At 43.8% G+C, this 27,204-nt stretch overlaps 1 protein-coding gene across 1 annotated transcript; it reads right to left on the bottom strand.

The window, feature by feature from the left end:
* LOC124613933 lies at window positions 1-24,574 on the bottom strand. The gene is made up of 4 exons (XM_047142685.1): window positions 23,770-24,574; window positions 1,192-1,244; window positions 932-1,044; window positions 1-773 (listed from the first exon to the last, which is right to left on the bottom strand). The coding sequence occupies exons 1-4, from the start codon at window positions 24,053-24,055 to the stop codon at window positions 563-565; spliced, it is 663 nt and encodes a 220-aa protein (XP_046998641.1). The 5' UTR covers window positions 24,056-24,574; the 3' UTR covers window positions 1-562.
* Between the last annotated feature and the right edge of the window lie 2,630 nt (window positions 24,575-27,204).

Below are 27,204 nucleotides of genomic sequence, written 5' to 3'. Positions count from 1 at the left end.
GGGTTGGAAGGAACTACTGATGTCAGCTACATCTGTACTTTATGGAGAACAGTGGCAATGAGTGAAAATGTGTGCTGGACTGGGCTACCAACTCAGGATCTTCTGCTTACTGGCAGCTCCATTAACCACTCTGTCGCCTGGACATAGAGTTTATAGCAATTGTGCGGGCTATCTCAGCAGACCCACAGTCCCACCCAGTGCCACCTATCCATAGTCCCCATCCATGTCTTCCAGGGTTGCTGCTCTAATATTCCCACAGCAGGCCAAACACAATTATTCATCAACATTGAAGGTGGTGGATTCATTACTCACTGAAGGAAATCAGTTATGTGAATCTGTGGTGTCTGTTCTTTAGGACATTTACTGTAGGAATCTCAAGGTAGCGAGCATGGAGGACACGGACAGGGACTACAGATAGGTGGCAGTAGGTGGTAGTGTGGGTTGGCTGAGATGCATGCTGAGATAGTTCACACAATTGTGATAAACACTCCCCCCTCCACATTCAGTTTACATAAAATAAACAATGTCACTGCTAGAACAGTTTGAACGTGTCTGGGTGAATCTAATCACTGTTACTGACTTCGATGTAATCGTCTAATATAGTTGGGAATCTATCAACTTCATTGTGTCCTTCGGCCATTCTTTCAATCATAGACATGATCAACTGGAATGTAGCGCAGCACCATTTGGCGCACTCTGATGCCAGGAGAGTTACATTCACTGCAGATGTAGACAGCTGGTTTGTCAACTTCATTTTCATTCTGAATATCTTGCTGAAAACAAAAATTTTAAATGGAAATTAATTTTAAAAAATTATTTTGAATATTTTGAAACTGGTATGTCATATCTCATTCTTTCTCATTTATTAAATAATCTCACTAGTTGCTGATAAGGATGGTAACAGTACAACCAATAATGACTTTTATCTTACCTGAATACTCGCTCACATTCTGCTGTGGAATGCAGAGGTAATAGTATAGCCAGGGTGAAGTCTGTTGAAGCACAATAAAAATGTGCACCATCGTTGGATGAGATTTGTCCAACCTGAAAAGTAGGTACATTGCACTTTAATTAGTCCTGTTTTTATATACATTTATAGCATGGGATAGCACTTTCCCCTTCATATACAGATTGTCACTCAAAATTTTTAAAGTTAATACACAGCATATTATTATGAAAAGCTAAACATACCTTGTGCCAAAATCTGTCAGGTTCAGATTCCGAAGGAACTTCTGGAAGCACATCTAAGGACAAAGAACCTCATTCATCATCCATTTTTTGCATTTCAGATGGTTTAACTAGTGGTATAAGATCTGCCAGTATTGTTAAAGTAGATGCAACTTCTCTCTCTGTGCGAGGCAAGGGTCTTGTTGGAGATAATACAGAGAAACGTTCTAGCAAAGGATCACAAAATTCAAACTGCATCTGAATTAGTTTACAGTGACGAATTATGAAGCATCTCTCATTGAATTCTTTATAAGATGAGACATGGCGAAAATATCCTTTGAATACGAGGTCCAGATCTAGGGGGTGGGCAAACCAGGGTATCTGCCCTGGGTGGCAATTCAGGGCGTGCCAAATTCATATTCTCGAAGAAAAAAGCCTTGTTTCATGAATCGCCTAGGATCCAACATATGTTGGTGTATCGATTATTCGTATGATTTTGAAACGCATCCCTGTTGCCTTTTGAATATTTTTGAACACATTGTAAGTTGATTTCTGAAAGAATCATATGCTGATTATTGACTGCTGTCATGGTGTACATGATGTCTCTGCCAGGGGAATCCCCATCACATGTAGAAATAGAAAATTTTTTCACACACAAATGGGGATGAACCGAATAAACCTCAAGGGGTGAATGACAGTTGCTGCTTGTTTATGTGGTTGACTGGGTGCGCGAATGATCCGTGTTATTATAATTATTATTTTTGAAATCCATAGATCCAGACTACCAGACTGGAAACAAGCGACTAACTGGAACAACAGGTAAGAAAGATTACATATTATCTGCTCTGGACATCCAAGAAACTGAAATTTTGACAGAAAAATTTTTCGAGATCGCTGCAGTACTAAGAGCCAATTGTACAGTCCCCTGTTAGCAGCCGCTTAAGTTCTGTTCTCGGAATAGCGCGGAAAACGCGTTGCACAAACACATAATAACGCCTAACTGGAGAATAAACGTAGGATAACTAAGCTGATGATTCCGGCAGAGTTAGTGAAGTCAACCAGAGAATAACTTTTGTCAATGACAGGAATAGTTACAGAATCAGTGGTGACAAGATTGATTGTTAGAATGAGGAAGGAGAAGAAATGGGGACATCTCACAGTCGCGCTTATTTGGAATGTGTTACAACTGCGGCACTATCAAAAAGGCCTATTTCATTTTAACTAGCAGAGAGTGACAAAACAGACGTAATCAAATCGAGAAACTACACCAGTCTTGGATATTATTCGTATCAACAGCTTTTTCAGTATTATAAAATGACATTGTGATTTTTCGTGTAGCAAAACGTTTGACGAACTTTGATGAGGTAATAGATTCTTTAGCAGAAAGGAAAACACGTAGTGTAAAGCTGTAGCAAGACTTGAGAGAAAAAATTCTGGGACCTGTGAGGGTTGAAGAAATGTGTACTGTCTTGCTTGTCTCTTGTCTTTATTGTTTTTATGTTTCCTATATTTAACTTTATGTCATAAAAAAGAAAAAGTTATTAGCTAATAGGCAATAAAGAATGCACATTTTTCTGAAGAGTTCTTATCGTCCTGGTTACAGATAATCCCATCCAAGTATTAATTGTGAATTTTTTTTAAGGGGGAATGGATGTCAAACGGACCAACTGGGAGTAGGATGGATGTCAAACGGACCAACTGGGAGTAGGAGAGGCGCCACAGAACACTTTTAATTTCCGCTGCCCTGAATATAGGTTTGATGACTTCCATTACAAAATATACACGTTTGAATACCACAGAACGATATATAGTGATGTGCGACAGAAGAATGCTGTGTGAAAAGGCGTGGCACTGCACTTTGGCACACTTAAGACCAAATAACATGTCTTACATTTCCTTGAACCACATATTTTTTTATATGTCAAACTCTTGGGAAAGATGTACGCTACAAAATATACGTATTTTTGAAAAATCGATTATTTTTAAAATTTTCACGTCCTATCTCAAACGCTCGAGGTCGTGGGCGGTGGGAGGGGGGGGGGGGGGGGGGGGGGCACTATCAAGCTTTCGCCTCGGTTCCGAAATAAGGCATATCTGGAGCTGCTAAATACATGCTGTTCATGTCCAAGAGATTCGTCTCATTTGTAACCTCTGCAGCATCAACAATAATTACGTCCAGAGACTCTTTGTGACCATGATCCTGTTTCAAGTATGTTAGCAAAACGTCTTTAAAAATTTCTTCCTTGTTTAGCACTACAACTTTGAAGACTGGAAGTAAGCATTCATTGTATTAAATTTGAGCAAAATCCACTTTAGAAATAGGATATGCAGTTCAATAAATGGATCGTGGAGCAAGTTTAGCATCTCTTTCGACTTATTAACCTTTCCTGTTGCCCACTGATCAATAAAAAAGAGAAACTGATGCATCTGACAGCTCCAACATTCATTCAACAACAGACAGAAATGAAAGCCAACGAGTCTGCGCTGGATGTAGTATTTTATTTACTTTAAGCTACATATGTTTTTGAAATCGAGCTAGCTGACATTGCCGTTTGCAACTTAGTTTTAAGAAATCATGTTCGTCCCTTGCAAGATCCTTCAACGACGAAGTGCCTTGCAACCATCATTAGCATGAAAGTGATCTGAATGAAGAATGAATTTTGCTAATATGATTCCAGGAAGAAACTCTTTTAGTAGACTGGACACTGAATTTTGCTTCTCCTCCACAGTGTCTGCACCATATGAGACAACCCAATGGCGTTTATTAATCGAATATTATGTTGTATTCGAGCTTGAGTGAGCTTCTCATACAAGTTAGACCCAGATGTCCCAGCTACTGACACTGTCATTATTTCAGTCAAACTGAAGAGTTTGTTCAATATTTGGCCTTCCATTCTGTAATAATAGAACACCACAGTGCACACAGAACTGACTGACCCAATATTGGTAATTTCATGGGTCAAAACGGAGAATTTTACTTTTAGAAACTTGGAATAAGATTATTTTTGTAAGAAGGTGCAATAGCATTTCTGAGAATAGCTGTGCTTTTGTTCCTTTTCGCAATATCATTTTGTACTGTCTTAGAATCAGGAAGCGCACTTTTTAACATAGCTGCCAAATGGTCAGTTGTACTCGAATTAAAAGAAATGTCATGAGCTGCTAGGAACGTGACAGTTTTGAGCTCGGCTTCTGTAGTTTGCTTGTCCAGCGTTGTCGTACCTTTAGACAAAAACTTTGCCAAGTTGCGCATGATTTTTCAGTGGTACCACTCATTTCACTGATATGCTCTTTTGATTGCATGTGTTTCCTTAACACAGTTAGAGCAGCTAGTATAGAATCATCACAATGTTTTCATTTTGTCTTACAGTAATTATTAGGGTCATTTGCTGTTCATGAGCAAAACGCTGGATCCTTCTCGCATACGGTGCGATATTGATGGAGCCTGTGCTTAGCTATCTCACTATTTGGCAACTCACCTCTTTGCACCTTCTTTACTTTTGGTGTAGAAACACAGTACGCCTCGTTATCACTACTTGTCATTAAATTACACAAGTTAATACAAATATTAATGTTATACTTTGTTTGACGAGGCGTGCTAGGTACCGAACTAGAACACGAATAACTGAGAATGATTGTCAAACAGCGCACAGCATAGTTGCTGGTGTAACCACATCTAATAAGAAATCATACACTACGGGAAACACCCAGCCGAAATCCATTGTTGGTTAAATTTTTGATACTGAGCCGAACTGTGATGGAAACACAGCGCTAAAATGAAACTTACTGCACAACAAGGTCCCTGCGAGGTGTATGAATCGGAAGAAGTTCTTACACTCAAATGGTCTTAACGTGAGTGTAGTTCACTGTTGTGCCCGTGCTTCGTAATATCTTGGTAGTAACCTAGCGATGGGTACAGAGTTGATTTGTTTCGCAACTGTTTCTCCCTCAGAGAGTAAAAACCCCAAAATAATCATATTTTGGCGTATAATCCTTCATTTAGGGTCACGTCTCATATAAGACTTGAAATTGTGGTACACATATGATCTTTATCATACACACAACAACCCTGGCAAATGGGCATCCTGGACTCGCAAAGTATGATGACCATAATGACATTTATCGGTTTGCTCGGTAGTTGGGATTCCTTACGATACTGGCTCCAGACTCCCGTGAGGCGAGTTAACACAGACATTCTTTGCTTCCAGCTTTCCAACTGTGACTACTGCATTTTAAATATGTGATTTTATCTTGCACTATGTTATTAGAAATAAAGTGTGTGTTTTGTCAACCATAATTCCGGGTTCGCGTACATCTGTGAACTTCCCTACAGCGATTACTGCAATATATCGCTTTCCTGACGTTCTCACTAGACCACTGACTTTATATTTATTAGATTTTATTGGCCAAAAAATAACTACAGTATCAGGAGACAGGGGAGGGATATGTGGCCGACTATTTGTGCTTCGCATGGCTTGTTGGCAATTGGTTTAGTTAAAACAATACGCGATGTTTCACCAACAACCCATAATGGAATCAATTAAGATTAACAAGTTTCTGGGTGTCATGTTTTGTTGCGGTTAGTGTCGGAAAGACTACGCCAGTTGTGCATGCGCTCTTTGTAACGTTGGTACCGATACATTTTAGTGTTTTAAATGTTTTATCGGATGACATGCCAACGTACCCAGAATGCTTTTGCTGGCCGGTGTGGCCGAGCGGTTCTAGGCGCTGGAACCGCGCGACCGCTACAGTAGCAGGTTCGAATCCTGCCTCGGGCATGGAAGTGTGTGATGTCCTTAGGTGAGTTACGTTTAAGTAGTTCTAAGTTCTAGGGGACTGATGACCTCAGATGTTGAGTCCCATAGCGCTCAGAGTCATTTTGAACCAGAATGCTTTTAATGGGAAAAAGTGCAGTCTGTTGATGGTTTTCTACTCACGGTTGCCTGACTGGTTCTTAATCATCTCACAGACAAGGTACCACAACAAAAACAGCTAATATTCTAATATCCGTGGAACAAATTTTATGAGACCGACAGAAAGTGCATCCAAACAGAAATAAAATACAAAACTCCCAACTCATGGATGGGAGTGAACCCTGCTATAACAGAGAAGTTATGAAGATCGCCAGGTCATACACACACACAGGTATTCACATCACGTTAAAAACAATTGACTTGTCTTGCACCTAGTTCCACGTGTCATTCTTACCGTGTTTCCACATGCTATAAATCCAATCGCACATTTCACGATTCATTTAAATATTGTTCACAAAGACCGTTTTCAGATTTGGATTCCTAATGGTAGTCATTTGTTGTGTACAGATTGGCGGGCTGCGAACTAATTATGAATGACTGTTACTTTCAGCACAGTATGCAATGCTTGTTTATAGACATACCCCGTTTACGCATTTTGCCACACTCAGGTTTCTCTTTATACAATAAGCGTTCTTTATTGTTTGGGGTATGCGGGCATTGTTCAAAAATGGCTCTGAGCACTATGGGACCTACAGCTGTGGTCATCAGTCCCCTAGAACTTAGAACTACTTAAACCTAACTAACCTAAGGACATCACACCCATCCATGCCCGAGGCAGGATTCGAACCTGCGACCGTCGCAGTCGTTCGGTTCCGGACTGTGAGCGCCTAGAACCATTTTTTTTTTTTTTTTGTTTAATCTCATTTTGTTCGCTTTTGTTCGTTGCATCTGCTCGGGACAGACGTCGTAAGACATCCTTTTCTGACCGAACACGCTGAGCTACCGTGCCGGCGTTCGGCCAGCACGGCCGGCTGCGGGCATCGTTTCTACATTTCAAACCTATAACTCACGTTTGCCTTGTCAAACGCAGTCCTTCACTGAGTGCATATCTTGGGACACATTTGTTTGATCAGAGATAATTCTCCCAGTAGGACATTTACAAACTAGATAACAACGAGGAAACTGCTGCCACTCTCATTCGACCTTTGGGCGAATGATGACTCATATTCCACCTAGTTTCATCTTTACTAGTCACTATGTACCATTTCTACGACTCTTCACCAGGCGTCTCGTATATGAATTATTTATATCTATCCATGGGCGTACCCAGCGAGGGGCAGCTGCCCCCCCCCCCCTTTCCCGCCCTAGAAGACATTCGGACTCGTTCGCGCAGATCCGGGAGTAATTTTTACGTCTTCGGCACGTTACTGTAGGCAGGGAAGTTTATAGAAATAATAAATTTAGCGATAAGCAATCTGCTCTGCTATTCGCAGCCATGTTACGTCGCCAAGGAACAGTGTATTCACTTGTAGGCAGTAAGGGATCATGACTGTGAAATTTCTAACGAACAACATCGTTTCTCCTACCATATTTAAATGTAAAATGCTTTTCTGCTCCTAAACTATTAATTTTTTAGTTACAACTGATCCCACGCCCGGGTTCCCGGGTTCGATTCCCGGCGGGGTCGGGGATTTTCTCTGCCTCTTGATGACTGGGTGTTGTGTGATGTCCTTAGGTTAGTTAGGTTTAAGTAGTTCTAAGTTCTAGGGGACTAATGACCATAGATGTTAAGTCCCATAGTGCTCAGAGCCATTTGAACCAAGTTACAGCTGACGCTAACTGTAGATTAACAGCAGTTGACGAGCGGGTTATGACAAGCAGTAGACGGCGAGACATTTAGTGCAAGTGATTTATAAAATAATTTTTAGAACGTTCCACAAAGCTGGCCATCACCGAAAAAACTACCGGGCACTTCAGTAAAAGCCCCATTAGGGCTGCCTGAAGCCCTTGCTCACTTGCATAATTTAATGAGTCCATTTTCTGGATTGTTACTAAGTGACGAAGAAAGATTATTTACCAACAAATTATCGGTGGCTAGAGTGCTACTGGAACGCACGTTCGCATTTTCGACGAGCAAGTTGCATATTCTCCCAAAGAAAAAAAAAATCTCCTTTACAACACGAAGACATTGTTGTTCAGTGCATCTCCTTCTTTCACAACATATTAAGCGATAAAGGTAGACCCAAAGTCTCCCTTCAGTTGAGGTTTTACCAGTAAATAATCGAAAACAACGCTTTGAAGCACCTAAAGGTGACGCTGAACAACAATCAAATTCATCAGCAGCACTTGTAACTATAGCAGCCCCTGTTCACTATTCTCACTCAACAGCCCAGCTAGTTTGTATGTCCAAAGACGATTCGGAAATTGTAATTAATAGTTACTGCAATGAAAATGATCTGGATCGGTTTATTGGGCTAACTTCCCAACTACCAGTGGACAAGAAGAAGGATCTCTTACTAAATCCTTGGATCCCTTCAAATAATTATGATTCTGAAAGTGATGCAGGCCATTTGCAAAGGAAATTTAATCATGCATGGTTAGATCAATATGCACCATGACTAGTATACTCCAAGTCTGTGAAAGGCGCCCTATGCAAGCACTGTGTTTTGTTCCCTCCTGGCACTGGCACTGATAGAGGCGATTTGGGATCATTTATCATTAGGCCATTCACAAAATTCAAGAATATGCATGAAGACTCTCGGAAACATGTTAAAACCCACATTCACTTAACAGCGTCAGCTGCAGCAAAATCTTTTCTTGAAAATGTCCCTGTGGACGTCCAATTGCAGAATGTGCACCAAAGAGTAATCGATGAAAACAGGCAAATACTGTCATCCATTCTTTCTTGTATAGTGTTTTGCGCCACACATGATATGCCTCTTAGAGGAAACAGACAGATGAAGGTGTTTTATTAGATTTACTGAACTTAAGAATCGATTCTGGCGACGACAAGTTAAAGAGTCATCTGGAAAAATGTCGTCGCAATGCTGTTTACACATCGCCAAAAATACAAAATGAATTCATAAATTTGTGTGGCGATGTTATTAAGGAGAATATAATAACTGAGATTAAAAAAGCGACGTTTTATGCAGTATTGGCTGATGAAACAGCTGACATAGCTGGTAAGGAACAGCTATCAATAGGCGTGCTGTTCTACGACGAAAGAAAAGTGAAAATCCGGGAAGAATTTGTAGGTTTTATAGAACTGAAGTCACAAAATGCCTCTTCAATCGCCGAAGCAATTGGCATTTTCTTGATCAGTAATAATCCTCCAGCAGAAGACTGTGTAAGATTTGGCTTCGATGGCTGTTCTACAATGGCAGGTAGAGAGAGTGGTGTACAAGCCATTTTAATAAAGAAATATTATCGAGCATCATACGTTCATTGCTCAAGCCACAAACTCATCATTATGGTGAACGATGCAAATGCAGTGCCGGAAATTAGGAATACTGTTGCCACTGCGAAAGACACTATAAACGTTTTTAGAGAATCGAGTACACGTCGGAAATACGCTCCCAATTTAACAAGAATGTGTGAGACGAGGTGGTCTGAAAAATATAAGTCCATCAGACTATTTTCTCAAAATTTCCCAGAGGTTGTGAGAGTTCTAGAAAAATTGTCTACTGAGGGAAATTATGCAATGAGGAAATCTGCGAATCAGTTGCATTCAGCCATTACCAAACCAGTGTTCATCTAGTCTTTACAAACAATAGCCAGATACTCAGCAGTTTTGGAACCAGTAGCTAATGTCCTGCAGTCTAAGTCTGTAGATATGATCGCGGTGAGGGAACACATCAGAGGAATCCTTGACGTGCTCAGTATTGATCGAAAGGAAGCAGACAAACTAGCGAATTACTTGCAAAAGCACAAGTTCTAGCAGAGGAACTGGAAATAGAAATTACTGTTCCACGTTTTGCTTGCAAGCAAAAATTCAGAAACAATCCACCATCCCAAAATGACAACGAATACTGGCGACGTTCGCTGGTAATACCACACATCGAATCATTCATGCCATCATTAAATATACGATTTTCACCAGAAAATACACCAGCTTTTGCTCTAAATAAGCTACATCCCTTGAATATGAGTAATTCTAGTGTAACAGACTTCCTTAAAAGTGCAGAATTGTTTAAAACATTTTATGGATTGGATGATATTGCCGGACAACTGGAACTATGGTACAATTTGTGGAGGAAAAAGAATATAACTGAAGTTAAATTAAAGGACATGGAAGTAGTCGACCTGTTTAACGAGACCAATATTTTTTTTTCGCTAGCATGAAAAAAGCACTACAAACAGCGACTGTGGAACGATCCTTCAGCACACTTCGAAGAGTGAAGACGTGGCTCAGAAGCACTATGGGAGAAGAAAGGCTCACAAGATTGTGCCTGATGAGCGTACACCGCAATTATGTAAAAGAAAACTGCGAGATGTTAGAGAACAAAGTAATTGAGAAATTTGCGGCAAATCCTAGAAGATTATTACTGAATTAAAAACTGTATTTTTAAACAAGTGCATTCTTATATTTAAAATGTTTATTGAAAGCAGTTTTTCACTAGTTTACTGTTTGATTTAATAAGAAATGCTGCATGTTTTCTCGGATTGTACAAGTGCATTCTTGTATTTAAAATGTTTATTAAAAGCAGTTTTTCACTGGTTTACTGTTTTATTTAATAAGAAGCGCTGTATGTTGTCTCGAGTCCTTGTTTCCTGAGACTAGTATGACCTGCCCCCCCCCCCTCCCCCCCAGTTCTGATCCTGGGTACGTCCTTGTATCTATCTCGACAAGGTCAGCAAGGCGTTTACGCACAAACTTAAGAGTTGACACTGAGCGCGGTGTCTGACGGGAAATTGTGAAATTTCGAATATTCACGAGTGCTGCGACAATCTCGTACTATTATCGTTAATTGTAGGCTTAAACCTCATTGTGCTCTTTTAAAATTTTATAGAACAAGAGGCGTATCCTCGTTAAAAAGAATCGTTCTCTAATTTTGTTGTACTATTACGTGAGAAACAGGTTATTCTGAGAATTTACGGGCATTTACAAAGCTATATTCCGTAAGTTACGGGTACGAGTGTTTTGCATACGGACTTTATTTCATAACAAATCAGCGTTTGTGGTCACAGTTCCGCCAAAGAATACATCACCCTTGAACATTAGAGCGCCTGTACATAGGCTCTCTACTGAATATCATTGTATGTCAGTGCAGATAAACGTGCGTTTTTTGAGAATTTTCGGAAGCTACCATTGACCTTTGCGTAATCTACGAACAATTTGTAGCAAATTGGCGTTTGTAATTTGGTTACTTGAGCAGATTTTCTAACTAACATATTGTGTTACATCTAGTTTTTCATTAAAGAGGAGTAGCCCCATATATTACCTGCATTTATCATAAATTAACTCTCTTTTCGAGTTTACTAATAACTGTAATTAACCTCAAAACGTTTTAGGAAACTAGTAGTTTCTACCAGAGGTTTTTCTGTTGACTGAATAGAAATCTTGTATTGTGTATCTGCTTCAGTTCCTATAGGGAATTAGCACCTTTTTAACTCAATAGATTATAAGATAATCAGCGGGCTCAATTTAAAGTTATTTTTTCACTGCCTTGCAATATATTGCACAAGCCAATATGCAGCCTCACTGTGAATGGCGTTCTCGAACACGGGATAAGTTGATTGACGTTTGTAAGCAACTGGAAATCGCTCTGACTACTTGCAAACGATTGGCAGCTGCTGCGTATCAGTTTGGTGGAAGTGCTCCCGAGAGTCGTGTACCTGTGATACCTGTGCCAGAGATACCTCAAGTACTACTCTCTTCCGTGAATCCTCCCTCCTTTACAGAAAGTACAGGATCTGTCATTATTTGCCCAAATGGCTGTGAGCGGCGTGTCAATGGTAGGTATAGGCGTTCTGTACAGGTTGGACTGGGGACCAGGTAGAGCTCAGGACATTCTACTAATCGCCCTAACCAATATGTTTGAGGTGCTATCTTTCACTGGAACTGAAATGGAACCAGTGGGACTCACATCACCTATTTTGGGGAAACCAGTTGGGGTTCGGTGTCAGAAGGAGGCAAACACAAAAAATTAGGGGGTCAATTAATCGTCGGCCACTCAAACCTATGGCAGCAAGGAACAGGAAAGGACACTAGGGGTACTCAGTTTGTACGCCTGGGGGCCTCATTCAACAAGTTTAAGAGGCTATTCTGGCAGCGATTGAGGGAATAGGGTGCAACCAGCTGCATATTGTGGTGCATGTGGAACAAATGATGCCCGCCATCTGGGTTCCGAGGTCATTCTTGGATCATTCCAGCGACTGGCAGAGAAGGTTGAGAAGACCGGCCTTGAGCATAGAGTTTCAACAAAGCTCACAATTTGCAGCATTCTCCACAGAACTGATTGTGGCTCTTTGGTTATGAGTCGAGCGGAAGGGCAGAACCTGAGACTTAGAAAATTATGTGACAAACTAGCCTGTGACTTCCTTGACTTGCGCCATAGCGTTGAGAACTGTAGGGGCCGAGCGGGGTGGCGCAGTGGTTGGACACTGGACTCGCATTTGGGAGGACGACGGTTCAATCCCGCGTCCGGCCATCCTGATTTAGGTTTTCCGTGATTTCCCTAAATCGCTCCAGGCAAATGCCAGGATGGTTCCTCTGAAAGGGCACGGCCGACTTCCTTCCCCATCCTTCCCTAATCCAATGAGACCGATGACCACGCTGTCTGGTCTCCTTCCCCAAACCAACCAACCAACCAACTGTAGGGTCCCCCGACATGGGTCAGGTGCACACTACATATCATAGGCTGCTACTCCGGTAGCTGATGCCCGCGTAGCTAGCTGCGCAGACTAATGCACTGCTTCCCTAGTGGGAAGGCATGCCGGTCCCCGACACGAATCCGCCCAGTGGATTAGTGTCGAGGTCTGGTGTGCCGGCCATCCTGTAGATGGTTTTTAAGGCCGTTTTCCCTGTGACTTAGCGAATGCAGGCTGGTTCCCCTTATTCCGCCTCAGTTACACTATGCTGGCGATGGCTGTCTCCATCTACGCATACACCATAATTACTCTACCACAAAACCATTTAGGGCTACATTTGTCTGATATGAGACGATCCCAGAGGGGGGGGGGGGGGGGCGGAGGGGCACTGGGGGTCGAACCACTCAGTAACCCTGAGTTCGGTGTGGGGTGGCAGTGGGGTGGGTTGACTACTGTGACCTGTTGTGGGGTTGTGAACAACTGAGGGCTGCAGTAGGACAAAGCCTCTCTGTCGTTTCTAGGTCACTGGTTCAATTCACATACACTCACAGGTTGCTGATTGTGTGCAGGGGGCAGACATCGGTTTTTCAGATTAGGTGACTATCGACCCAGTCAACATAATGATTGCTGTAGGAGATGCAGACTTACCAGTGTAAGATCAAAAGAACTACCTCTCACAGGTGGCAGTATTAAAATCCTAATGGTAAATTGTGAAGCATTCACAACAGAGTGCCAGAGTTTGAAATGCTCATGAAAAATAATGAAGCTCACATAATACTAAATACAGAAAGCTGGTTGAAACCTGAAACTGATAGCAGTGAGATTTTTGGGGAAAATTTAAGTGCATATCGTAATGACAGGCGAATGAGAAATGGAGGCTGTGTATTTGTTACAGTAGATAAGAAACTCAAATCCACCAAGGTAGAAATCGAACCTGCATCTGAGACTGTCTGCGCAAGATTCAGTAAGAGGGGTGGGTATAACATGAACATTGGATTCTTCTGTCGCCCACCAGGCTCATATTCTGATGTAATCAAAAACTTTAGAAAAAAAACCTCAGTTCACCTGTGTGTAAGTTCCCCAATCATACTGTAATCTTTGGCGGAAACTGTAAACATCCAACAATTAATTGGGTAAATTACACCTTTGTTAGTGGTGGGTGAGATAAGACATCCTACGAAATTTTACTAAATGCGTTCTCTGAGAACTGCTTAGAAGAGATAGTTAGGAATCCCACTCATGATGGAAACATATTGGATATAATGGCAAAAAATACTTGATCTCTTTTAGGATGTCCAAGTCAAAACTGGTATCAGTAACCCTGATGTGGTTGTGACAACAATGATTACCAAAGGACAAAGGATAAGTATGACAAGCAGAAAGATATGTATGTACAGTAAACTAGATAAAAAAAATCAGTAGTGTCATAGCTCAGTGAGTAACTTGAAACTTTCAGCACAGGGCAGGAACATGTAGAGGGGCTCTGGCTCAAGTTTAAAAGAATAGTTGACCATGCACTAGATAGATATGTACCCAGTAGAACAGTTCAGAATGGGAGGGAACCCCTATGATGTACAGTCACTGTAAAGAAACGTCTAAAAGAACAGAGATTATTACATAAAAGGTGTACAACAAAGTGAGGGCTATAGATAGAGAGATGCTGAATGAAACACGTTTGACTGTTAAGAGAGAATGTGCATACCTTCAATGACTACTGTAGCAGAATATTGTCAAGTAATCTTCCACAGAATCCAAAGATATTCTAGTCGTATGAAAAGGCTGTTAGTGGCACTAAAGTTAGTGTCAAGTCCTTAGTGAATGAGACAGGAACTGAAATTGAGAGTAACTCCGTTTTCAAATTTGCTTTCACAATGGAAAACCCAGGAGAATTGCCCTAATTTAATCTTCATACCACTGAAAAGGTGAATGAAATAAGTATTAATGGTAGTGGTGTTGAGAAACAGCTGAAATCGTTAAAACTGAACAAAGTTGAATTTGCGTCAAAGTTAGCCCCATTTGTAACTACAATCTGTCGTAGATTCCTGGAACAAAAACCGTTCCCAGATCTTGGAAAGAGTCACAGGTCACACCTGTCGACAAGAAGGGTAGAAGAAGTGATTCACAAAACTACCATCTAATATCCTTGACATCTATTTGTTGTAGAATCTTAGAACATATTCTGGGCTCAAACATAATGACATGTCTTGAACAGAATGACCTTGTCAACGCCAACCAGCTTGGCTTTCAAAAATATCGATCACATGAATCCCAACTCGCACTTTTCTCACATGACGTACTGAAAGCTTTGGATCAATGTAGTTAGGTAGATGCTGTATTTGTTGATTTCCAAAAAACATCAGACTCAGTACCACACCTAAGCTTATTGTCAAAAGTACGATCATATGGGGTATTAAGTGAAATTTGTGACTGGATGCAGGACTATTAGGTAAGGAGGACTCAACATGTTATCTTGGATGGAGACTCCTTGTCAGATATAGAAGAAACTTTGCGCATACTCCAGGATTGTGTATTGGGACCCTTGCTGTTCATGTTGTATATTAATGACCTTGCAGACAATATTAATAGTAAAATCTGGCTTTTTGCGGATGATACAGTTACCTATAGTGAACTATTATCTGAAAGAAGCTGCATAAATATGCCGTCAGATATTAATATGATTGCAAAGTGGTGCACAGAATGGCAACTTGCTTTAAACGTTCAGAAATGTAAAAAGAATGTAAAACTATGCATTTCACAAAACAACAGAAAGTAGTATCTTATGATTATAATATCAATGAGTCACTGTTGGAATCAGCCAACTCATACAAATACCTGGGTGTAACACTCTGTAGCGATATAAAATGGAGTGATTACATAGGCTGAGCTGTGCGTAAAGTAGGAGGTAGGCTTCGATTTATTGGTAGAATACTCCAAGAGTTAAGTGGAGAAGAGCCTCAGGTAGAACGAGGAGCAGGAAATGTGCAGCACACTTCAACCAAGGCCAAGAAGCCTAGGAATGTACAAAGGATTAGAAAGAAGAAAGTGCTGCTGCTAGGTAGTAGCCATGGGCGAGGTGTAGGCCCTCAGTTACAGGAAAGTGTTGGGGCAGCGTACCAGGCCACCAGTATATTCAAGCAAAATGCAGGGCTAAGTCATGTGACAGAGGGCCTAGGATCTTTACGTAAGGACTTTACAAAAGAGGACCATGTAGTGACAGTGGGTGGAGTGGCTAACAGTTTAAACAGGGATGGGGCATATGATATAGGTGGTGACCTGGACAAAATAGCTTCCCTGACTCATGGCACCAACGTACACTTTGCTGAGCTGTTCTGTCGTCACGATGATCCACACGTTGATGGAGCTGTGAGATGAATCAGTGTGGGGTTAGGGATGGCTATGAGGACAGCCAACTTTGCTCATGTTTCTCTGGTGCCTGTCAGGACTATCAACAGATGGGGTTTCACTAGGCATGGCCTACACCTAAACAGGACTGGGAAGGGAAGATTGGTACAGCTGATTCATGAAACTATAGGGGGTGGATCCCGGGCCACATATGGTCCAATACCTGTTATCATGGGTAGGAAAAGTAAGTCTTTTTTAGGATAAATCCAAACAACAGGTTCCCCTGTCTAAAGAGTAGCTCCAGCAGTTTAAAAAATACTGAAATAATCACTCACAAGGCAGATTTTAACACTCCAAATATCACACATAGCAGATGTCACAAAGAAAAACAAACCATTGGAAAGAAAACATGAGGCATTTCACAGACTTAACAATCCTCCATCAAAACATGCAATCAATAAAAAATAAAATACAACTATTAGAAGTTGAGCTCCAATCTTTGAATTGCACAGTAGTTTGAGTTACTGAGCACTGGTGAAGAGACATAGAAATCCAATATGCAGTATTATCATTGTATGAAAGGGCAAACTCTTACTGCAGAACTACTTCAGGAGGTGGAGGATCATGCATTTATATCAGCAAAGGAATAAAAGCTCAACTCAAGACATGAACTCAGTACGGTAAGTGAAGACAAGCACTTTCAAATATCAGCTACTCAATTAATGGGGCTTGATATCACCAAGAAATTAGTCATTGTGTGTGTGTATAGATCTCCCAGTGATAGTGTGGACACTTTTTTCAATAAATTAACAGAAGTTCTAGATTAAGTCTCAAGAACAAAGGTCAACATAATTCTGTGTGGGGACATCAACATCAACACTAATATCGTAAATGAATCCAGAAGCACCTTCAAAAATATCCTTCAAAGTTTCTGCATGTCCCTGTTGGTCAATAGTGCAACAAGGGTTACTGCAATGACTGCATCAGTAATTGACCATGTGGCCACAAATATAGACAGGGAAAAATGTGATGTAGCTGTAAAGCATCTTGGACTATCAGACCATCTCTGTCAAATAACAACAGTAAAATCAGGCATCAAATCATTCAACAAACTACAAGCCTTCAAACAACATCGATCAGGAACCAAAATAAAAGATTTTTCAAAAGAATGAGCAAAACAAAGCTGGAATGAAGTGTATAAGGAAACCAATGTGAATATGAAATTCTCTAAATTCTTCACATTCTTTAAATCGAACTATGAAAAAGCATTTACAAAAATATGCATGTCTGTATCAGCATCTCACAAAAACAGATAGATAACAGCAGGTATTAAGAAGTCCTCCCAAACACTTAAACACCTCAGTTCCATGAAAAAGATTCGCAATGATCCAGAATTCTTAAATTTGTATCATAGATACAAAAAGATCTATAGGAAGGTGCTGATTGCTGCAGAAAAGTCATTTAATGACAAAATAATATATAATGTAGAGAATAAAAGCAAAGCAGTCTGGGATGTTATAGAAAAAGGAATCAGGGAGAGGCAAAGAAATGCGGAATGACATACTGCTAGGGAGGGGGAGAAGGTAATTAATGATCCACAAATCCATAACACTTAGCAAACTACACTCCTGGAAATGGAAAAAAGAACACCGTGAATTCATTGTCCCAGGAAGGGGAAACTTTATTGACACATTCCTGGGGTCAGATACATCACATGATCACACTGACAGAACCACAGGCACATAGACACAGGCAACAGAGCATGCACAATGTCGGCACTAGTACAGTGTATATCCACCTTTCGCAGCAATGCAGGCTGCTATTCTCCCATGGAGACGATCGTAGAGATGCTGGATGTAGTCCTGTGGAACGGCTTGCCATGCCATTTCCACCTGGCGCCTCAGTTGGACCAGCGTTCGTGCTGGACGTGCAGACCGCGTGAGACGACGCTTCATCCAGTCCCAAACATGCTCAATGGAGGACAGATCCGGAGATCTTGCTGGCTAGGGTAGTTGACTTACACCTTCTAGAGCACGTTGGGTGGCACGGGATACATGCGGAAGTGCAGTGTCCTGTTGGAACAGCAAGTTCCCTTGCCGGTCTAGGAATGGTAGAACGATGGGTTCGATGACGGTTTGGATGTACCGTGCACTATTCAGGGTCCCCTCGACGATCACCAGTGGTGTACGGCCAGTGTAGGAGATTGCTCCCCACACCATGATGCCGGGTGTTGGCCCTGTGTGCCTCGGTCGTATGCAGTCCTGATTGTGGCGCTCACCTGCACGGCGCCAAACACGCATACGACCATCATCGGCACCAAGGCAGAAGCGACTCTCATCGCTGAAGACGACACGTCTCCATTCGTCCCTCCATTCACGCCTGTCGCGACACCACTGGAGGCTGGCTGCACGATGTTGGGGCGTGAGCGGAAGACGGCCTAACGGTGTGCGGGACCGTAGCCCAGCTTCATGGAGACGGTTGCGAATGGTCCTCGCCGATACCCCAGGAGCAACAGTGTCCCTAATTTGCTGGGAAGTGGCGGTGCGGTCCCCTACGGCACTGCGTAGGATCCTACGGTCTTGGCGTGCATCCGTGCGTCGCTGCGGTCCGGTCCTAGGTCGACGGGCACGTGCACCTTCCGCCGACCACTGGCGACAACATCGATGTACTGTGGAGACCTCACGCCCCACGTGTTGAGCAATTCGGCGGTACGTCCACCCGGCCTCCCGCATGCCCACTATACGCCCTCGCTCAAAGCATGGTACCAGTGTTAAAGACTGCGATGGAGCTCCGTATGCCACGGCAAACTGGCTGACACTGACGGCGGCGGTGCACAAATGCTGCGCAGCTAGCGCCATTCGGCGGCCAACACCGCGGTTCCTGGTGTGTCCGCTGTGCCGTGCGTGTGATCATTGCTTGTACAGCCCTCTCGCAGTGTCCGGAGCAAGTATGGTGGGTCTGACACACCGGTGTCAATGTGTTCTTTTTTCAATTTCCAGGAGTGTATATAAGCGAGCATTTTTCAAGTATTGCAGAGAAGTTACAGCAAGAATTCCTCAAAGCAGATATAACACCTATAAATAATGTTGCACTAATTACAATGATGTTACTTCCAACCACAGAGAATGAAGTCAATAAAACTGTTCAAAAACTAAAAAATAAAAGGTCAGTAGGCTTAGATGAAGACCAATGTGTGTACTGGGCCTTAACAAATATAATAAATGAATCCTTCACATCAGGGACATTTCCAGAGTAGTTAAAACAGGTAAGAGTTGTACCTTTACTTACGAAAGGTAATGCAGAAGACATAGAAAATTACTGGCCATTCCCCTGCTGTCACCATTCTCAAAAATAATAAAAGCAATTATGAAAGGCAAATTAATGAATTACCTGAATAAATAAAATCGTTTAAGCAAATCACAGTTTGGTTTCTGAAGTGACAAATATATGGAGTCAGAGATAGTAGAATTCACAAATGTTGTACTTGATGCTCTTGATAAAGATGAGTGTGTCACAGGCATATTTTTGGATCATTCTAAGGCCTCTGATACAGTCGATCACAAGATTTTATTAAATAAATTAGAAGCATTAGGAATAAGAGGGGTAGCTAATGACTGGTGTCAATCATAGCTAACAGACAGGGTACAAAGAGCAGAGATAATACAAACTTCAAATAGATCTAAACATTTAGTAAAACACTTAGCAGAACCAAAATACATTAATATAGAGATTCCACAAGGTATCATATTAGGACCAACACCTGATATACATCAATGACCTTCTCAGTAGTGTTACTCATGGTCAAAAACTTCTCTTCGCTGATGACAGCAATATTATAGTCACTGAGAAAACAAGAGAACTCCTTGCAGAGAAAGCAAATTAAAATCTCAAGGAAGTTTATGACTGGTCAATAAGCAATAAAGTGACATTGAACATAAAGAAAATTAATGCCATGAATTTCAGCCTGAAGAGGAAAAATGACAATGTTAAGTTAAATGTAGATGACACCTCTATAGGCTATGTGACAAATGCAAAATTTCTAAGAATGAATATTGATTCTCAGTTGAAGTGGTGTGAACACACAAAGGTACTTGCAAACAGAATGTCATCAGCATGTTATGCCCTTAGAACCCTATAATCAGTGTATAACATGCAGTGTCCTTTAGTTACATATTATTTATAAGTACATCCAATTCTTAGCTATGGCATTCTTTTTTGGGGAACAAATGGACATGTAGAGTTTTGGTAGGTATTGAGTCCCATAAACAAACTTCTTACAGCACAACAACGATTTATTCGGATAATATTCACAGGTTAACATCACAGTGCAAGAGTAAACACTCGACTCTTTCCAACTCTCCAGGCTTAGCAGACCCAAAGATCCTAAATATAGCAAAGACATATACATAGGTATGCAGGGAAGTACAGGTTATTACTGTATGATCGCTACAGAGCCCCCTCCAGCACAGATTGAGAAGAATGCAGGAGAGTGACATACAGAACAAACAAGAGAAAAAAAATACATGTACAATAAGAAAGCAAATGGTACACATCGGTACATTGTGAAAAATGTCAAAATTAGTGCTAATCAATGCCCAGTCACTGAGTGTCAAGTAATGCTGAAAAGGAAAGTACAAGAAATATACAGAAAAAACTGTCTAATTGCAGTCATAATCCTCTAGGTAGACCGAGCGAGGCGGCGCAGTGGTTAGACACTGGACTCGCATTCGGGAGGACGACGGTTCAATCCCGCGTCCGGCCATCCTGATTTAGGTTTTCCGTGATTTCCCTAAATCGCTCCCGGCAAATGCCGGGATGGTTCCTTTCAAAGGGCACGGCCGACTTCCTTCCTCGTCCTTCCCTAATCCGATGAGATCGATGACCTCGCTATCTGGTCTCCTTCCCCGAAACAACCAACCAACCTCTAGGTAGCGAGGGGAACGAGGAGGCTGCCAGCCCGCGATCGTCGTTCGGCGTCGTGCACTAGGGAGGTGGGACATCGTCACACGCAGTATGGCCTCCCGAATAATCGTCACTCGCATCATCATTGTCACACGTCGTATCATCACCTGAAAACTCGTCACACGCATCATCGTAGGTCGTGTCAGTGTGAACAACAGGTGGAGTTGGCGGGGCGGCGGCTGGGACAGGTTCATCCGATTGTTCGGAGAGCGTCCAGGCTGGTTTCACGCGATGTGTCGAAACAGTAACTGTTTTTTGATTAATATCAATGTCCATGGTATTTACACCCCGCCGGACCACCCGGTGTGGGCCTGAATAAGGTGGTTGTGAAGCTCCGCGAATTGTGTCGTCGCATAACATGACATGTGTGGAGGTTGCCAACTGTCTGTGGACGAAAACTCGTGGCGCCGAGTGCGTCTTGGGAGCTGGCACGCGGAGTTTCGAGAAAACGGATCGTACTCGCTCCAACAAAGGGGGCAAGTCAATAGCTGGCAACGGAGGTGAGTCGTCGACGTATTCGGCGGGGAGGACGAGGGGTTCCCCACACAACACCTCTGTAAGTGAAGCATTTAGATCCTCCTTGACTGCGGTTCGCAAGCCCAGTAAAACTCATGGGAGGGCGTCTGTCCACTGGCCACCATGTGCCATGATTGCTGCTTTTAAGGTGCGGTGGAACCTCTCCACCAGGCCGTTGCTCTGAGGGTGGTAAACTGTCGTACAGAATCTGTCTACACCGCACAGTTGACAGAGCCATACGAAGAGGTTCACTTCAAACTGGCGCCCCTGGTCCATTGTTATAAAGGAGGGACAGCCAAAATGTGAGATCCACGACTCGATAAAGGTGCAGACTATCGTTGTGGTGGAAGCGTCGGTGATGAGCGTAGCCTCGACCCAGTGGGTCGCTCTGTCTGTCATTGTGAATAAGTAGTTAAATGGGCCCACAGGGGGAAGGGGTCCCACAATGTCAATGTGGACGAGGCGAAAACGTACATCAAAGGGGGCGAGAGGAGGGTGGGTGTGACAGGAAACTTTGCTACGTTGGCACGCTACACACGCTTGTGCCCACCGTTTGCAGTACTAACGTACACCAGGCCACACAAAACGTTCAGTCACAAGGCGGATCGTGGCCCGGACGCCCGGGTGTGCTAAATCATGGAGTGCATGGAAATTGGGTTGTCGGGTGGACAGCAGGACCTATGGTTGGAGTCGTTCAGTTCAAATGTAACACCTTAGTGTAAGGTCTGAATCTGGGAGCGGATGGTCTTCAAATCGAAGAGTTGAGGTTGAGCTATCAAACTCAGCATGAGTTTCATGTTCAGTCCGCTGGCGGCATGCAAGTTCAGTGAGGGATATGTCAGCTGAGACTACTGCGATCCTCGACCAAAAATCAGCGACCACATTATCGGAACCACGAACATGTCGTGCGTCGGTTGAAAACTGTGAAATGTATTCCAAATGGCGAAGTCTGCGAGGGGGTGCGTTGGCGCTCGGATTGCGGATCGCCTCCGCAGGGGGTTTGTGGTCAGTGTAAATGACAAAGGCACGTCCCTCGAGGTCATCCTGAAAGTGGCGAATGGCGGCGTAAACCGCGAAAAGTTCTCTATCAAAAGCTGACCATTTAGTCTGAGCAGGTGACAGTTTTTGCTATAAGAAATGCAGCGGTTCGACAGAACTACCTAAATGTTGGTGGAGCACGGCGCCGACTGCTGAGTCACTTGCATTTGTCGTAAGCGAAAGCTGTGCGTCCGGCATAGGATATGAAAGAGTCACTGCTGTCTGAACGGCCGCTTTGAGTTTGTCGAAAGCCGTCATCATTTCATCTACCCATTGAACTTAGCGCGTGCCTGAAGTACTCTTCCCGCGAAGCGCATCGGTAAGCAGAAGTTGTAATGCCGCCGCATGGGGAATGTGTCTTCTACAAAAATTAACCATGCCGAGGAACCATCGTAACCCTTGAAAGTCATTCGGTCGTAGGACGTTGGTAATTACCTCCACACGATACCTGCAGCAGAAACCACGCGTCCGAGGAAAGTTACTTATGAAAGCGCAAGTTGCGATTTGTCCTGGTTGATTTCAACACCTGCGCTTGACAAAACGTCTGTGACAGCACGTAGATGGGCTTGATGATCCTTGCTAGAGAGTGAGAAGATTAAAATGTCATCTAAATATGCATATGCAAAAGGGAAAGGTCGTAACACCTCGTCAATAAATCTCTGCCAGGTTTGCGCGGCGTTTTTTAACCCGAAAGGCATGTATAAGTATTCAAAGAGCCCGATGGGTGAGATAATTGCCGTCTTTTCGATATCGTCTGGTGCCATCGATATCTGATGGTATGCTTTTTTACATTCTATTACTGAGAAAACCTGAGAGCCATGCAACCACTGTGTGAATTCCTGAATATGTGGCACCAGATAGTTATCCATGATTGTTCTGGAATTCAAAGAGCGGTAGTCGCCGCAAAGTCTGTACGTGCCATCGGGTTTATCTACTAAATGAATAGGAGACAGCCAACTGCTGCTAGAACGTCTAATGATGTTGGTGTCTAAGAGTTCGGATATGATGGCATGTGCACTCAGGAGTTTTTCCGGATTAAAAGCCTGCGCAATTTGTGTCTGATGGGCGGTCCCGGTGTCGTGAGAATATGATGTACAGTACTCGTTGTTACTGCACACACTGATGTGTGGAGTCGTCGACCTGACTGTCCTAGTGGGGCAACACAGGGAGATGCTGGACTGACCTGCATGTGGTGCCTCGAGGGCGTCGGTATGGATGTGGTGGCGGCGGCGGCATGTGTGGTGGCAGAGCTCGGAACGGGCGTCGTTACTGCAACCGGCGCCTCGTGGGTCAGTGGTGGAGGCGTCGAGGTGACAGCTACAGGCGACAAGGGCACCGTAAGGCATGCCCGGTGTTGTGGCGGTGTGGTGGGGTCTGGGTGGCAACCGAGCGCCGCTCGATAACCGTTGGCACCGCGACGTCATGCTGGGTAGGCGAGGTGTCAGCCATGGGCGCTGCGTCCATGGCATCGGTAGCCCCGGCGTCGTGTTAAACACGGCGACCAGAAAAGGAGCGGTCCGGCGGTAAAACAACGTTGTGGGGCGGAGTAAGAGACGCAATTGTGCGGTCGCAGGAGTCGATTTCAGCCTGTAATTCACAAAGACGGCGCCGAAGAGCGCTGAGGGCTGAGGATTCACGTTGGAGGTGGATGAGAGAAGACGTGGTTGTAGCCAAATCGACGGAGAGTGCCGCACAGCGGCGACGTTTCTCGATGATAGAGGATGAGGTGTCGGTGGTGCGTGTCGAGAATGGAATGCGAATGCCTGATTTTGAGAGTAAAGAAGAATCGTCGATGTCCACTGATAGCTTGTAGTGACGGAGGAAGTCTATACCAATGATGGGTTCATCAACTGAAGCTACGCAGAAGGACCATGGGAATGTAGTACCAGAATTGAAATCGAGCTGGACGAGAGCTGTGCCAGTGACAGGAATGCGTGTGCGGTTAGCCGCAAAAAGCTCAACAGGTGGAGCAGAGTCAGTGGCAGGGGTCATAGAGGCAGGTAATATACTCATTTCTGCGCCCGCATCGATTAAGAATGAAGACTGTACCATATGATCATATACGTACGGGCGCACAGATGGCGTCGGAAGGCTTGAAAAATCAGAGCATGATTGTAGGCGCAGAGGTTCATTAGGACAGAGTGGCGCGCCTAAACCGCTCCGTTCGCGGAGTTTAAAGCATTGCAGAGCGCGCGGCACTTCGCGGCTGGCCGGCCGTTGTGGCCGTGCGGTTAAAGGCGCTTCAGTCTGGAACCGCGTGACCGCTACGGTCGCAGGTTCGAATCCTGCCTCGGGCATGGATGTGTGTGATGTCCTTAGGTTAGTTAGGTTTAATTAGTTCTAAGTTCTAGGCGACTGATGACCTCAGAAGTTAAGTCGCATAGTGCTCAGAACCATTTGAACCATTTGAACTTCGCGGCTTTATCTCCGAATGTTGCATGGTACCAGCAGATTGATGACGGAGCCCTGTTGCTGTTGGTAGAAGCCGCGGAGTCATCTGTCCGCCGGGTGGATGACCCGGTACCGGGCACGGTCGGTTTGGTGTGAGGTTTAATGCTGGCGCGTGTAGCCGGTTGTGTGGCTGCGCGTGCGGAGTTGCCAGCCTCAGTTGGCGAAGAGTGCGTCACGTCCTGCGTGGTCGCCGGGGGATGTAGGAAGGTGTAATGATTGTACGATGAAACTCTGTTGGAACCAGCAACTGGTTGATGGGGTTTGAATAGGGTATAAGCTTCGTCTGCTAGGTGCAGCTTAGCATCTAGGGGAAGGTGTCTCTGTGGCAAGAGCGTTAACTGCAAGGTTAAAGGGAACTTATCCAACCAAATAGTCCAAAGGGAGTCATCTGGCAGCGCTTCCTTAGGAACCATAGCTCGTTAAGTATCGCCAGTACTGGGATGGTGACTGGTCTCTGCGTGGTTCGTGATAAATTGTTTGGCGTAACAATTCAGTTTCGGAGCGTGAAGCACGCTCGATAATAGCTTGTTAAAGTGCAACATATTCGTCATGTGCAGGTGGGTGAAGTATAATATCAGAAAATAACTCCGTGAAATTATGGAGGTGACTGACGAGAGCAAATTTTGTGTCATCCTTGTGAATTCGGAGAAAATGAAAAATACTGTCCACAATGGCGAACCAGATGTGTGGGTTAGCCTGATTAAGCGGTAAGACAGGCTTGTGAGCTGGTGGATAGTACAGTGCAGCAGCAGATGAGGGTGGGCCACAGGATGGGGGTACCATAAACTGGGCCGAGGTAACGGGGGCAGAACCCGCGTTAGCGGTGGGCAATGACTGACCTGTACTCAACGGCGCGGAGATGTGCGACGCAGGTTGGTTGTAGAGCCACCTGGGACGTTGCTGCGGTGCAGGAAGAGCCGTTGAGGCGATGTCGTCCCACGTAGCCAGGTTGGAGTCCGACACGGCAGCGGTGACCGATTGCACCGGAATTGCGGGCGGCGGTGGGGACGCATGAAAAGTACCCGAGTCAGGCACAAAATTCACGTCGCCATCGAAGCGCGGCGCGGTTGCAACCGTCGCGGTTGTCATGTTAACAGGTGGAATCGTTCCCCGAACATGCGGCGTGGCAGGCACGGCAGAAACCGTGGTTGGCGGTTGCGACGGGAAAGTTTGGTTTTAAATAGCCTTCTGAGCCATACAGAACTGGTTTGGCGTTGAGTCCAGTGAATGTAGTGGACTGTCCACGATCGGCGGTACACACAAATTGGTACGTTGAGCACGTTGTGCAACATTTAGCGATATATCACAACTCGGTTCAAACGGCGAAAAATGTTGTGCCGTGGACTCAGGAAAACCGCGGAACGGCGATTGTGACATGCCTGAGTCGAAAGCACTGTCTGTAGCACTGTTAACACTGTAACCGTTAACAGTCACACGAGGCGTCAAATAATTCCATGTGGGTAAACACGCATTCGGAGCACTATTATGCGGAAGCACTGTAGAAAAAATACCTGATTCTAAGTCAATTAAAAGTCCGTAGAAGACGGAACCGATAATCCGGCGGTTGGCACGGTGTCGATGTTCGGATGCATTGTCGGTAACATAGTTTGTTCGAAAATTCCGTAACTGAGTGGCAATAACTCGCGTTACGCGGAATTAACTTGTCTGGGGTCACCAATGTAGTGTTTTGGTAAGTATTGAGTCCCATAAATCAACGCCTTACAGCACAATAACGATTTATTCGGATAACGTTCACAGGTTAACATCACAGTGCAAGAGTAAACACTCGACTCTTTCCAACTCTCCAGGCGAAGCAGACCCAAAGATCCTAAATATAGCAAAGACATATACATAGGTATGCACAGAAGTACAGGTTATTACTGTACGACCGCTACACACAAAATATAAACACAATATTCAAACTCCAGAAAAGAACCAAAGAATAATAACCAAAAATACTAGTAGAGCTTGTCGGGTTCAGCTAAACTGGTGGCTGTCCGACCTTCGCTTAACGTGATTCAGAAGAATGAAGACCTTCCGTTGAGCATCAATAACTTTATTGCGAGCGCGTATCTGACGACGCCCGGCATGCATGGACAGATCGGAGCTATAAAATTTGCTTCCGGCCTATACAGAGGATCCATAATCCTCGGAAACTTCCGTAGTT

The sequence above is a fragment of the Schistocerca americana genome, chromosome 4, assembly GCF_021461395.2.
Source record: "Schistocerca americana isolate TAMUIC-IGC-003095 chromosome 4, iqSchAmer2.1, whole genome shotgun sequence".
Lineage (NCBI taxonomy): Eukaryota > Metazoa > Arthropoda > Insecta > Orthoptera > Acrididae > Schistocerca > Schistocerca americana.
This window is presented reverse-complemented; position numbering and strand designations above follow the sequence as displayed.